The sequence below is a fragment of the Bos javanicus genome, chromosome 2 (assembly GCF_032452875.1).
Source record: "Bos javanicus breed banteng chromosome 2, ARS-OSU_banteng_1.0, whole genome shotgun sequence".
In the NCBI taxonomy this organism is placed as follows: Eukaryota; Metazoa; Chordata; class Mammalia; order Artiodactyla; family Bovidae; genus Bos; species Bos javanicus.
The window spans coordinates 115,623,810-115,639,249 of NC_083869.1; the positions used below are offsets into that span (position 1 = coordinate 115,623,810).

The following is a 15,440-nucleotide window of genomic DNA, read 5'->3' on the forward strand; positions in this document are numbered from 1 at the left end:
TGATGGGCTGTAGTCCATGGAGTTGCAAAGAGTTGGATACAACTAAGCGACTGAGCACACAGGAAAGGGGTTGAGAAATGCAACTTTACATTTTCTTCAAAAAGTTTATTAATTACCATAGTCTGAAATTTCAAATAGTATTTGTTAATAGTTCAAATAATTATTGAAGTATTATTTACGTACATAAAATGTGTGTAATTTTAAAGTGGATAGCCTGATGATTTTTGACAAAAGTATACTCCTATGTAACTCTACCACAGTCCAGATATAGAACGTTTCATTATCCCACCCTGAACAGTTTTTTATTCAGTTCTTACCCCTCAATTTCTGGCAACCATGATCTCCTTTTTATAACCAGAGATCAGATTTATCTTTCCCAGAATTTTGTATGAATAGAATGATAACACTATATTATATACTCTTGGGTCTGGCTTCTTTTGCTTAGTGTTAGGTTTTTGAGAGTCTTCAATATTATTGCTTATATTGATTGTTCTTCCATTTTATTTCTAATACTGTGGATATACCACAATTAGTTTATATATTCACTTGTTGGTGAACATTTGAGTTGTTCCTTTTTTAGTGCTATTAAGAATAAAGCTGCTATGAAGACACGTGTTTTCATATCTCTTAGGAATGAGTTGCTAGATCACATTATATTATGAACAGCTGTCAAACTATTTTTGAAATTGGTTGTACCCTGCTATGTTCCCATCAGTGACATATGAGTGCTCCATTTGCTCCGCATCCTTGCCAGCACTTTGTATTGTTAGCCTTTTTAATTTTAGCTATTCCTGGTGGGTGTGTAGTGGCAAATACATTTGAATAAAACCAGTATCTTTTTAAAAACCTCCCTCCTCTTTATTGTTTTTACTCTCAGGAAATAATGAAGACATTCCATTTTCAAGACCGGCAGATCTTGACCTTATACAGTCAACTCCCTTTAAGCCTCTGGCTCTAAAAACACCACCTCGTGTGCTTACGCTGAGTGAAAGACCACTAGATTTTCTGGATTTAGAAAGACCTGCTCCAACCCCTCAAAATGAAGAAGTAAGTACTAGAGTTTTAACAGTATCTGAATTTGAAATAACATAGACAACAGCAAAAGTGAAAGAGGCATCTGCTGCTGCTGCTGCTGCTGCTGAGTCACTTCAGTCATGTCCGACTCTGCAACCCCATAGATGGCAGCCCACTAGGCCACTCTGTCCCTGGAATTCTCCAGGCAAGAGTACTGGAGTGGGTTGCCATTTCCTTCTCCAATGCACGAAAGTGAAAAGTGAAAGTGAAGTTGCTCAGTCATGCCCGACTCTTAGCAACCCCATAGACTGCAGCCTACCAGGCTCCTCCATCCATGGGATTTTTCCAGGCAAGAGTACCAGAGTGGGGTGCCATTGCCTTCTCCGGAAAGAGGCATCAAGAGCCTATAAATCATGTCATTAGCAATATGTAATAATATCCTTCTGCATGAACCATTGATTGCTATAAATTCTGGTTTATAAATACTCAAAATATGATACTGTGCTTTTTTTTTTATTTAAATATCATATTTCAGGAAAATGACAATTTTTTGGAAGGCATTAACATTCATTGGGTCTTGAAGGAAGAGCTTTTATGGGTAGGAGTCACTTTAAGCAATACAGAAAATTTGGGGAATTTTAGCATGGGAAAAAATTAACACATCACTTTGTTATAAGAGCTGTCTGGCAGTTGGCGAAAGCTCTTTTTATCCCCTTGACACTACCTATTCTCTTGCTTGCTCCGAAGTTTCTACTGAGTTAGTTACCGTGTTATGTAAGGTTACTAGCCCTTTTGATCTCAGTATGGCAGTGTATGGACTTACTAAGATGTTAGTAGCGAAGTTCAGATTTTGCCTTTGCTGTTGATTTAGGGCCAGTCTTGTAAAACTCCTTTGCTGTGATTTCTGTAGTTGCCATTTTTTCATTAAAATTCCTAAATTGTTATGTTGTCGTGATTCTAATAAAAGACAATATGCGAAGATAAGTTTTTATTGGTAATGAAACTGCCTTTGTCTTTCATCTTTCATATAGTCCTTCCTAAGAGGGTAAATCATGCACATAATCTACAGGAGTGCAGTTTCCCAGTACTAGGTATAGCCTTTTCCTAGGCTGGAAGTTTGTGCTGAGGTGACTCAGATAATACAGGTGCCAGTTTAGACATTCCACATATTTGCTTGATGAAAAGTACTGACTTTGAATCTTCACATGATGAAAAGGCACTGAGGTAAATGCAGCAGGACTATATTTAACAGACATCTTTTAAGCTTTTGGGTAAGACAGGACAGTGAGACACGCTTCCTTCACAGTGGTCTGAGTGAGGGAAGGACCTCTACGGCTGTGAATAGTACTGTCTTGGAATGAGGATTCTGCCAGAAGAGAAACCCTCCCTTTGATATTCATTTAGTTTTATTTGCCTTCCTAGCTTCATGATCCCACTGTTTTAGACACTGCTTGGTGTGGATAACCAGCCTGAAAACAAGCTGAGCATTGTCGTGAATGACTATTTTATATTTTATTTTAAAATAATAAATAAGTGGCACTTATGTTTTTGTAAATCACCCCCTTTTTTCTGAATGATTAAGGATGAGTGATAGAAAATTTTTTACCAAGATTTCCCTCAGTAGACCTAGATTCTAAGCCTGTGTGGGGTTTACTCCTGCAATAATTATGATATTTAGTCAAATGTGATAAATGTCCAAAGTGTATAGCACTGAAGCGAAAAACTGAGCCTGAGAATGTCTTAATTTTGAGGGCCTACTTTGCTGCTTACTAACCACATAACTTTCATCTAGTTGTTTAACTGTTCCAAAGCAAGGCTCATCTCTAAAATAAAGAAGAGAATAATGCCAAGTACATAAGATTATTGAGAGAATTCGGTGTAATAATATGTATAGTATGTTTAGCACATGGTTCTAATTGATGTTAAAAGATCAGTAGGTACAAATATCACTGTTATGAAAGTTAGCATCTTCTGGCAGAAAATATGGAAATAAGTGTCTTATCAACAGATGAATGGATAAAGAAAACGTGAGATACACACAGAGACACACACAAATACAGTGGAACACTACTCAACCATAAAACATGAAATTTTGCCATTTACAACAGCATGGATGGACTTGAAGGATATTACGCTAAATGAAATAAGTCAGAGAAGGACAAATACTATATGATATTACTTATATGTGGAATCTAAAACACGCAACAAGCGAGTGACCGTAACAGAAAAGAAGCAGACACAGATATGGAGAACCAACTAGCAGTTATTAGTGGAGGGGTCGGCATTAAGAATTGGGGAGTCGGGGGTACAAACTATTGGGTGTAAGACAGGCTACCAGGATGTGTTGTACAACATGGAATATAGGCGGCATTCTGTAATAACTATAAATAGAGTGTAACTTTTAAAAATTATATGAAATAAAACGGACCATTATAGGGGAAAATATTAAGGCATCTGAGCAGATTCTTGAGGGAGAGATAAGATCTGAATAAATCTGCAGAACTAGTAAACAAAGACCTCATGGACATTGATTTGTCCAAGATTAGTTTTTATATATAAATGCTTTCAAGTAATTTTGACTTTTGGTTTAACTGTAAAGAACTCTTGCAGTAGGCTCCAAGCCAACTCCTTTTCTGTTTGGTTTTTTTTTTTCTTTTGTTCAGATGGGTAAGTGGTTCATAATCATAACCAAATTTAAACCACGCTTTGAAGTTATGCGCCGCTTAGTATGATTTTAAGTTTTGTTGGCATGAAATACAGGATTGTTTTCTGCTCTGATGGTGCTTATACCCTGGTGATCTATTCCCAGGTCTTTTTTAAGAGCATTAATAGATACTGGGTTTGCATTTTTGAGAATGTTAATCTTCAAGTCTGTTGGTTCACATACCAGTTGTCATTTACAATAAAATCTATTTTTTTTTAAACCATTAAGTTGCCAGAGGTATTTCCAGTAAAAAAAAAAAATTTTTTTTTTAAGCAGAAAAGTTCGTGATTACCAGTGTTTCAGTTATCTCCTGTGTGTGTGTGTCTATTAGTCACTCAGTCCTGTCCGACTCTTTGTGACCCCCATGGACTGTAGCTTGCCAAGCTCCTCTGTCGATGGAATTCTCCAGGCAAAATACTGGAGTAGGTTGCCATTGTCTTCTCCAGGGGGATCTTCCCAAACCAAGGATTGAACCTGGGCTCCCGCATTCCAGGCAGACTCTTTACTGTCTAAGCCACCAGGGAAGCCCCAGTTATCTCCTGCTGCCCATTAAACCATCCTAAAGTTAGTGGCTTGAAATAGAAATTGCTTATTTTTTTCATGGATTTTGTCGGTGAGATGTTTGCATCAAGCATAGTGGGGAAAGCTTGTTTCTGTTGTATATTATCTGGGCCTAGGCTAGGAAGTCTCAAAGGCTCAGGATGACTCAACAGCTTGAGGCTGCAGTCATCGAAGGCTTACTCACTCATAGGTCAGTTGATAACTAGCTATTGTGTAGACCTCAGCCAGGATTACTGGCTGGTATAACCACACATAGCCTTTCTGTCTGGCCGCTTGGGTCTTGGTGCTGTTGTTCCAAACAATGAAAGGGGAAAAAAGCAGAAGCCTTAGTGTTGTTTCTAACTTAACCTCAGAAGTCACATTTATCATCTCTGTAGCAGTCACTAGCCCATCTAATTTCAAGGGAAGGAAACATAGATTCATCCTTTAATTCCATCTATTTAATGGAAAGAGACCAATAACATTTTGTACGAAGAGCATGTAAGGTGGAAGATTGTAACTATTTCTAGAATACTAAAACATTTAAGCATGTGAGTTTTTTTTAGTTTTCAAATTGCTACTGCTAAGTCGCTTCAGTCGTGTCCGACTCTGTGCGAACCCACAGACGGCAGCTCACCAGGCTCCCCCGTCCCTGGGATTCTCCAGGCAAGAACACCGGAGTGGGTTGCCATTTCCTTCTCCAATGCATGAAAGTGAAAAGTGAAAGTGAAGTCGCTCAGTCGTGTCCGACTCCCAGCAACCCCATGGACTGCAGCCTACCAGGCTCCTTCATCCATGGGATTTGCCAGGCAAGAATACTGGAGTGGGGTGCCATTGCCTTCTCCATTCAAATATCTAAACTAATCTGAATTTATTTTAACCTCAGAAGCCTTATTTGTAATATTTACAAATCTATCCCATTTCCTATAGTGTAAGTGCCTTTAAAAGCTGTTGTGAATTGTTCGTTAAGTAATGCAAGTATTGATGCTGGGAAAGATTGAGGGCAGGAGGAAAAGGGGATGACAGAGGATGAGATGGTTGGATGGCATCACCGACTCAATGGACATGAGTTTGGGTAAACTCTGGGGGTTGGTGATGGACAGAGAGGCCTGGCGTGCTGTGGTTCATGGGGTCGCAAAGAGTCAGATGGGACTGAACTGAACTGAATGTAAGTATATTGCATAATTATAATAAATAAAAATATTAATAATTGTACCAGGTAAGATTGAGACTTAAAAAAGCAACTAGAAGTCACTATTTTCATAAAGAAAATAAACATTCCCCAGTTTATCTGCATTATAGTAAGTAGAGGTTTTTTCCTTAACATGCCCTGCATATAATACACACACCGAGTAGCAATTCATGGTTGTGTTATTTTTTAATTTTGTGAGTAGCCTTAGATTAAGGTCCTTTTGATGCTAAGCAACTACTAGACTACTAAGAATATTTTCCATTCCTTTCCCTTTCTTTGTGCCTAACAGATCCGTGCAGTTGGCAGGCTAAAAAGAGAACGTTCTATGAGTGAAAATGCTGTTCGCCAAAATGGACAGCTGGTCAAAACTGACTCCATGTGAGTAGAACCACTAAGCATTGTATCTCATTCATAGCTGTCTCTATACACTGCCTGTCCCATCCTTTTCTAAATGATTTACTTACTCTCAAATATTTAGAAAGAAAAAAAGGATGAAGTGTTATGTTTTATACCTAAGAACCTGAAGAAAAAAGTCATTTACTTGTAATAGTGTTTGCAGTTTATTATGTAATACATTTACATCAGTTTTATATTTTTGTAGTACTCTTTATAACCTTAAATTTGGGGAAAGAAAATAAAGCATAAACACTTTGTTAAGGAAACATCTTCATTTTCAGGTTACTTAATTTGTGATTAGATTGTAAAAGGACTAGCCGCTCTGCTTCTAATGAGCCATGGTAAAGAATATAGCATAAGCAAATGGCATTTTTTTTTTGCTTTCCAGGATTATTTTTTTAGCTCTCTTCCTACTGAGTCACAGAATTCTTAGACCCTTTTCTTTTTCTAAAAATTTAAGTACATTGTTTAAAGGACTATTTGTGTAAACCTTTCTTTCTCATTTGGTTACATTATCATACCCTGGTCTTAAAAACTACCCCTACCATTAGATGTTTTAAATTGGACAAGTCATTTTTGTTGTTTTATTAAAATTGATTGGTTTTTAAAATAAAATATCCCTTTAAAAACTGGTCAGAATTTTTTAAGTTTCAAAGCCATTGGTGATTTAAATTATATAAATTACTGTTTCTTCCTCATTAAATTTTCAACTTTCATATGCTCATTTATCATGAACCTGATTTGATGTCAGGCATCACGTTAATTTCTCTGGGAACGAATAAAGAATCAGGAGGTGATAATGTCCCTTACAGCTTGCAAACCTAGATAAAAAGCAAGACATTTAAATTTACATGGAAAATAGCATACAATACAATTATGCCATTTGTATTAAACCATATGAAGTTTTAACTTGGGCTTGACTAAAGAATATAGGGACACAGAAGGGACTTTGATGGGGATTGAGTCTCTCTTTTTTTGCATTAGGTGCAAAGGAGAACTGTAACTGTTTTCATTTCTTGGAGAATCTTGAAATGCTTCCTAAAGTAGTTATAATTATTCTGAAGCATAATATAGGAAGATAGAAAGTTTGAAAGAATATATGTCTCCTTCAGGGAAGGCTTATCTGAAAGATTCAACCATTTTTAATAACGAAATTTTTTGCGATAATTGTATGTTTTCCTGCAGGTCCATGGCTAGCAGTGATCGCCAATCCATGGAATTCCTTTTTCTAGACTATGTTAAAATATGTTACACAAATGGTGAAAAGACTACCTAATTTATGGTGAAGGTAGCTTCTTGATATTTAGAACCCTCTCAGAATGATTAAACATAAACCTAAGGGCTTTTGTTATTTTCTATTTGTAATACTTTTTAGGGCACCAAAAGTTTCTAATTAACTTTCCTGTTATATAAAGATATTGCTTTTTATTTAGGTCCATGATTACTTTGAAATTTCCCATAATGAAATAAAAATAGGACTATTTTACTATAGCATCACTTTTTTCCCTCGCACAGTATATATTACTGATAGCTAAGTTCAGTTGACAAGAAAGGAAACTGCTCTGCTCTATAATATATAAAAACCAGCCTTGTGAAGCATGAGTTAGAGTAAATGACTAGTTCATAGATATTTTTGCAGTTACCAGTGATGAAAGTTCCTCAGAAAAGATGAACAAAGTTAGCTAATATTTGAATTATTTGTTTCTTTAAGTCCCTTGAAAGGCATTTTCTACCCCAGTTCCCAGGCCACAAACCAGTACTTGTCCGTGGCCTGTTAGGAACCAGGCCACACAGCAGTAAGTGAGCAAGCCTGCAAAGCTTCTTCTGTATTTACAGCCACTTCCCGTCAGTCACATTACAGCCTGAGCTCCACCTGCTGTCAGATCAGTGATGACGTTAGATTCTCATGGGAGCACAAACACTAACTCTAGCATCAGGAAGAATGTCCTGAGATTGCCACAAACAGAAATAAAGTGCACAGTAAATGTGATGTGCTTGCATCATCCTGAAACATCCCGCCTCTGCCCCTCTGTCTGTGGAAAAAGTGTTCCATGAAGCCAATCTTTGGTGCCAAAAAGGTTGGGGTCTGCTATTCTAGATGTTTAATAAAACAGAATCTCATGTTTTACTTTTTGGTTGTAAAAATAGCATGAATATTTAACTATACAGTTTTTTGCAATAGAATGCTTACCTTCCTTAACCATACTTTTTGTTTTGGTAGTTATGTATGTTACCATGGTAAGATACTTAACCGTCTTTTTGTTGATAGTGTGACCTTGCCCTTTCTTCTGCTGCTGTTATTAATTTTATTATTTATAATTGTATTCATCTTTAAGAATCTACGTTTGATAAACTTTCAAATTTTTATATAATGAGCAAATTATGTATTTAATGCTGGTAATACGGTAAGGAAGAAACTATTAACATGGGTCAGCTGTATTTTACCTCTACCAAAGTAATTATTGGACTCTTCCTGTCTTTACCTACTTCAGCCTTTTCTCTGTGATGTGATCTGATTATGTGTCATTGTGCATGAACGTTTGCCTGCCTCCACCTTATTTTATTCCTTGGATTTAGGAATAGAAGTCCATAGGAGTATAAGAGCAGGAGTGCTGGCCTTGTTCTCTCCCTTACTTTCAAAGAGATAATAGGGCTTATTATTGACATGAAAATGATCAGCAGATTCGTATTTAGCTTTTTTCTTTGTGTTATAAAAGCTGAATATGTAAAAGAAGCATAATTATTATTTAAGGTGGCACAGATCAGATTCTGCCCCAAGAAATAAAATTTCAAGGTTCCAGGCACCGATTTCTACACCGGAGTACACGTAAGATTTTATCTGTCTGCTCTGCTTTTCACAATTAGGAGTTGTTTTAATTTTGCAGGCTTATGTGACACTAATACTTCACCAGGTAATTGGCATGTACTGCCCTAATTCTCTTACTGTTTGGCTTTTAAGTATCTCTGTTTCAGGATTTCTCAAGCTGTTATCAAACACTTTATTAAAAAAAAAAAAAAAAGCTAGATCAACTAAGGAAGTTATGTATGATTTGCAGTATAATGGTGAAAGTAGAATGGAATAATTCATACCAAAAATCCTTTCTAGTTCCTTTATTTTGCTTTGGTTGGCATATGAGTTCTCTGTGGATTCAGTTCAACCAGATTCAGTGGTTTCAATCTTTAAAAAATTTTAACACACTATCTTTTCATGTTTATTTTCACTCAGAAGGCGAAAAGGAGTCTTAAGTATAATAAGTCATTTAAGTTTTTTTTTTTAATTCCATATATTAAAATTAAGCTTTGGAATAATATTTTGAGATCATTAAACCCACTCTTTCTGTGTGTGTGATACAGCACGGGATGGGAATGAGTGGCCTCTTAAGGGGAGGGGGCACTTTGGCATGTGGTATGAGATTCAATAGCCAGTTTAGTTCTCAAGGACCAGAAACCGTTCTGACAACCAGTGATTTCTCTATTAATTCTGATTCTCTTATTATACTTCTAAGAACTAGTAAATTACCTTAGTGGCAAGAAATTAAACCTTTATCTGTATTTAAAATTTCAAGAGAAATGGTGCAAAATTTGTGATTCAGTGAAAATTTTTTCTTCCCTTTCTGACTGTTTTACCTTTACTATATTTTTGGAATATAGTAAACTGGAGCCTCACCAAAGAGATTATCCTCGCAGTTTGAGAAACACTATTCCTATGAAAACCCGTGGAAAAAAGAGGTGTTTTACTTTGGACTTACATTATAATAAAAGTTATGCCAAGTCACTTTTCATTTAAATTTGAGTTCTAACATTGGCTTGTGTTATTTATTCAACACTCGCATAGTAAGAAGTTCATATAGGCATGAGAGAGAGCTATTACTAATGAAATAATATGACAAACATAAGTACATTCTTCAAAATTTCCTTACTTGTATAAAAGAAAAAGGTAAAGCTGAGATTTTCCCATTTTGTAACATTACTAGGATGAATTTGTCATCAACATGCATTTTTATTAAATCACTAATACTATAACATTTGCTTGAATAATCTCAGTGCCTTTGCAATATGTTTACTTATTTTTCACAGGAATTCATGTGTCAAAAAAAAAAAACCAAAGTCACTCCACTTTAGGTGGGTGGGCAGAGATGAAACTCAGCTCTGAAAGCACTGTTTCCTGTCATGGTTATTACCCCCAGTGCCGGGCATCCCAGGTAGCATCAGGCCTATCACTAACACGGGGCTTATTCTTTTTTTGTTCTTAGATTTGTATATTTTTAAAGAGACTCGCAAGACTGCTTAAAGCTTTGAAAAGAAAGAATTACTAGACTCTTTCTTCTAATTCGTGTAGCTATGGTCGTCTTATGATTTAATCATTCAGTTCATCTGTAGATAGAAATAGATTAACCATTAAGGGCATTTAATCTGTACATATACTGCCCAAACTAGTCATCAGTGTATGAAATACTTCCTACTCTGATTTTGCTGTTTATGAAACGTTGTTTATGAAAAGTTAAGTTTCTTAACTAATCTTTGAAACTTTTGAGAAAAAGTTTTCTTTTGGAAACAACCTGAAATCCAAATATGTTTTTGATGTTAACCTTTGATGAAATATCTTTACTAGCATTAATGAGGAGAAGGCAATGGCACCCCACTCCAGTACTCTTGCCTGGAAAATCCCTTGGACAGAGGAGCCTGGTGGGCTGCAGTCCATGGTGTCACTAAGAGTCAGACATGACTGAACGACTTCACTTTCACTTTCCACTTTCATGCATTGGGGAAGGAAATGGCGATCCACTCCAGTGTTCTTGCCTGGAGAATCCCAGGGATGGCGGAGCCTGGTGGGCTGCCGTCTGTGGGTTCACAGAGCCGGACACGACTGAAGCGACTTAGCAGCAGCAGCAGCATTAATTAAGACTTAATTTTAATTTTATCTTTCTACATTAGTATGTTTCTTATTAAGTTACCATTGGGGACTGTGTATGGTTTTTTCCCACTTAGTACCATATTCTAATTTTATGATCGTAGAATCTTAAAATTGAAGGTGATCTTACAGACTTTTTAAAACTCAGTCTTCTGTGCATTCCAGCTGAAGAATGCTTTGCAGTTAATCTGAAAATAATTTATGCTTGATGACCTGATTTCTCATGTATGGACAGGAAACACTTGTACTTTTAGAATTTAAATAAACAATTCCTATTGCTTATTTCTGACAAAGTGAGTTTACTCCAAGGAAGCCTTCTTTCCTTTTGAATTCTGATGGGCAAAAATCCATCAAAGTTTTTTCATGGATTTGGATTCATTTTGTTGGCATTTTTGCTCTAATATTATAATTCTAAGTAGTGATCATTATAGACTTTATATAACCCACTCCAGTACTCTTGTCTGGAGAATCCCAGGGACAGAGGAGCCTAGTGGGCTGCCATCTATGGTGTCGCAGAGTCGGACACGATTGAATCGACGTAGCAGCAGCAGCATAGACTTTATATAGGTAGCTCATTTATATACTATTTCAAATTGGTATATGCAGTGTTCAGTTTAAGCCCCAGAATATGAAGACAAAAGCTTCAATTATGTCAGTAGGTATTGTCTTGAATAGTCTTTTAAAACTTGGTTAAGTCAGTTTAGCTAGGTATGATGGTGTTGCTGTTAAGAATAGTGTCAGATGGATGCCTGTTTATGTTGATGAAGAACTGGCCATTTTATTCCTGCCTCTGGTCACACTTTTCTAACATGAATTGAGTCTGTTTTCTTAGAAGGAGCAAAAACTTCAGGTATTCTCTATGCTGCCTGAAGAGAATGTTGAGTACAAGCCTAGTACCTAGACTTTGAGTCCCAGATATACTGTTTCTTTTACTCTTTTTGGATAGCCAGTTGGGGTTCTGCTGAGTACCATGGATCAGTTGATATTTATTGTTGTTGATAAGCTATATGTATTCCAGAAGATTCCTAGTCTGTGGACAGATGTTTCAGGTGACCATCCATGAGTCTGCATCTGAAAACTTACATTTATCTTGACACCATGAGGCCTCATTCATATGGTGAATCAGCCCTGACAGATTTTCTCAGTATGCCAATATTTGGCTTAAATCTCTCTTTAAGTAGTCTTTAGGAAACATGGTTTTCATGTATTTTGTACTTTTTGCTTTGGATCATCAAGACATGGAAAGTTATTCACAAAATTGTGGAGAAGATTTTGTTTTTAATTTTCTGGGACTCTGGGAATGATATTAGATGATAGTTACCCTTTAAAAAATTATCCTACTCATTTCTTGGTTCCCAAAAATATTAAGTAAGAAAAGCTTACATGGATCAAAGTACAATCTTTTATCTTTCAATTGTTCACTATCTTCTCTACCTTCACTCTTTTGTATATAATATGCAAGGATGAGGCTTAGTCTAAGGTGTTCTTGCCCTGACACTGAGAAAAATTATTGAGCCCACATCCCATCTTATTGTAACAAAACATCTTATTGTAACAAATTGGATGCCAAGTCCTTAGATCAGTTAAATACCTCATATTGCTGATCATGCTCTAAAATTAGTTCTCTGAAAATAAGAATCCAGATTAGAACTGTAAAATCTCTTCATTGAAACATGCTTAGCTTTTAGGAGAAACTGTAAGTGGAACCAAAGACATTGTAAGTCTCAACTCACACATAAAAGAATGACCAAGATTGTTGTCACTGAGAAACCAAAAAATGATCATTTAACCTACATCTGGATAATTTAAGAAGTATCCTTGCCTTTTCAGTGTATTCACAGAATTGTTCATTTAGCCAGGGAACGTATGCTTTAATTGAGTAATCAAAATGCTTTTTGTTAGCTTTCTGAAACTTTGGTTCATCTTTAAATTTACTCGTTATAAACTAATTGCTTCATTGTCTTTGTGAAGTATTTGAAATTGGCGTTTTCACGGAATCCCTTTCGTTTTATGCATGTAAACTTTGCCTGACACCTGTATCCTGAAATTCCCTATCTTACTCTTCTGATCATCTGTAAGCTGCAGTGCCATGTGGTTTGTTAGAGGCTCGGGTTTACACTAAGAACGCTGTTTCTCCAGAGCCGGGGATTGCAGATGCTCTGCCGTAGTTCTCCTCCCTCTTAAAGTTGTCCTTTCACATTCAGTCTGTTTAATTTGATGCTTAAAGCTACGCAGTTACAGATGCTTCATGGTAGCTGGGTTTTAAAAAAACCACAGAAACAATTTAACATGTTTATTAACTTATTTGGCCTGACTCTTTTGGGGGAAAATGAAGGGTGGGGAAAATGGGCAAGAAAACTAAGCCAATTTTTAAAATATGGGTGTTTTGGGAAAATGTTGAGCTGGGGTTTTACAAAAATCTGACTTGAGTGTTTTTCTCTTCGTTTGCTGTGCTTGTGTGAACAGCGTGACACCGTCGCCACCGCAGGTTCGGGTTTGCCCTCCCCGTATGTTACCTGAAGACGGAGCTAATCTTTCCTCTGCTCGTGGCATTTTGTCGCTTATCCAGTCTTCCACTCGTAGGGCTTACCAGCAGATCTTGGATGTGCTGGATGAAAATCGCAGGTGATTGGCCGTCACTGACTCTTGTCAACTTTTCTGCATTATATTTTGGCTCCTTATTAGTGGACTGTGGTGTCTTCCTTTTGTGTTTGCACCTTTGTCTCCTTCTCAGATGCAGTGATTTAAAGAGCTTGCTTTGCTTTCTTTTAATTTGAAATTATTGTCCAAAATTCACATTTCAGAAGATTCTGTTAGCTTCTCTTCAGTCGAGGTATGGCGGGAGGGGTGGGATACAGTTAATAACTATCTAATCATGGAAAATATAGATTTTTTTTTTCCCCCAAGACCTTGCTGAGCTGTTCTAAGTACTTGATTCCATTTTGGATATGCTGAGGGGTACTTTTGGATCCAGTGTGGGATGTTGGGCTGAATTGTACTCATTTTTGTTAGTAAGTCTTTAATCATTTATGATACTAATGTGGTTGGATTAGTAAGCAAATCTGAGAAGATGAAGTCAGTGTAGCTGCTGGGGCTTTTTTTTTTTTTTTTCCTTTCCTCTTCACTAGAGATTTCTAAGCCTGTGCTAAAAATCCCAGGTGTTGTTGTCTTTTTATTAATAATACTGATTGTTCTCAGTATGGATGGCGTGTCTCACTTTTGAATGTCTCCAGGTAAAATCACTAGTAGTATACCTAGAATTGTTCATTCAAATGAATTTTTTGCCATTATTTCAAATACCTTTTTCTCCTTGCTTCATTAGTAGATAGTGTTTTAAAAAGATGAAATTTGAGAGCTTTTTGGCAGAATGTGAGGAAAGTACAGTCAATTTCACTTCCACTCTAAACATTTTATGTAGTAATAACTCTGTTGAGTCAGTGCTTGAATTTGCATAATCATTTTATTAGGCTGTTAACTTTACTTTTTGAAGAATTCCCAATAAATTAAGCAGGGCTTTCCAGTAAACCATTCTTACCTTTGGAACTGACATGTCTCGTGACTTGCTCTGAACCAGCCTTTGCTTATTACCTGCTCTTGAGCCTCACACAAGCCCCAGGTGTTTCACCATCCTTGATGAACACCCGTCGTTCCGCTGGACTAGGCTTCCTGACCCTTGCCAGAGTTCCCATACGTGTGGGCCCAGGGACTTAAAGCCGTGCTAGAAAGAGCGTAACAGAGAAAGCTCATGGCAGGGGCAAAATTGCATCTATGTGTACATGTATTCATGTATAGGTGTGGGTGTATATATATACATATTATGAATATATATATGTGTGTATATATATCCCTCCCTGAGGGTTTAGAGTCCCTCTTACACTCTTTAAAGCTTCAAGGACTATATTAGGTTATAAGAAGCATCATGGTTTAGAACAAAAAGCTTGGATTAAAGGGATCGGATTTATTCTTGGTCCACCACACTGAGTAATTAGCCACATGCTGACCTTGGACAAATTGCCTAGCTTCTCTGGGCCTTGTTTTCTTCATCTGTTAAAACTAATATTACCTAGTTTTCTGGATTCTTGTGAGGACTCTTCTTTCCTCCCCTGTCTTTATTTTAAGATATAAAGATGGCCTCAAATTTTTTGTTTAGTGTCATGAGAGATACTTAAAAAGATATTGAATATAAAGTATCTGGCACTTGACTAGTATTTCCAAATGCCTGTTTTCTTCTCCCTCCCTAACATAGATTTATTCTTTACCAGGTATCCTCTTTAACTTTTTAATTGTAATAGGTCCTTAGAAGAGGCTAGATTATTAGGTCAAATTCTATTATATCAAATGCTATTATAGTGAAAATATATGAATGGGAAAGATGTTTTATAAATCCTATATAGATGACAAAGATCCGTCCCCCTGCATACACACAGCTCAGTGCAGTGTATGGAAAAAGAGTTGGATTTTTTTTTAATCCATAATGGAACAGTTTTGCCTTAAATTCAAAAGTATAAAATAAGGAATTTTATTAATTGTAAAATTTGCTTTATATTCTTTTATTTATGAAAAATTATCTTGAGCTTTAAGTGATTTTTTTTTTAATTGAAATAAATTGATAATTTTAAAATTCCCTTTTCTGGGAAGGAAGTATTTTTCTTATTCACTTAAGTGAGATTTTTAAAAAATTC

General features: G+C 36.4%; 1 protein-coding gene across 10 annotated transcripts in view; it reads left to right on the forward strand.

Moving 5' to 3' along the window:
• Positions 1-15,440, forward strand: part of MFF (mitochondrial fission factor) — a 29,000-nt gene that overhangs the window by 5,653 nt on the left and 7,907 nt on the right. For 3 of the 10 annotated variants that reach the window (XM_061386714.1, XM_061386721.1, XM_061386731.1), the window contains 5 exons: positions 878-1,047; positions 5,740-5,828; positions 8,599-8,673; positions 9,498-9,575; positions 13,225-13,383. In XM_061386714.1, the coding sequence (XP_061242698.1) occupies positions 878-1,047; positions 5,740-5,828; positions 8,599-8,673; positions 9,498-9,575; positions 13,225-13,383 (571 nt within the window). The remainder of the gene's footprint in view (positions 1-877; positions 1,048-5,739; positions 5,829-8,598; positions 8,674-9,497; positions 9,576-13,224; positions 13,384-15,440) is intronic. The other 7 variants (XM_061386740.1, XM_061386749.1, XM_061386757.1 and 4 more) reach the window with 4 other exon arrangements.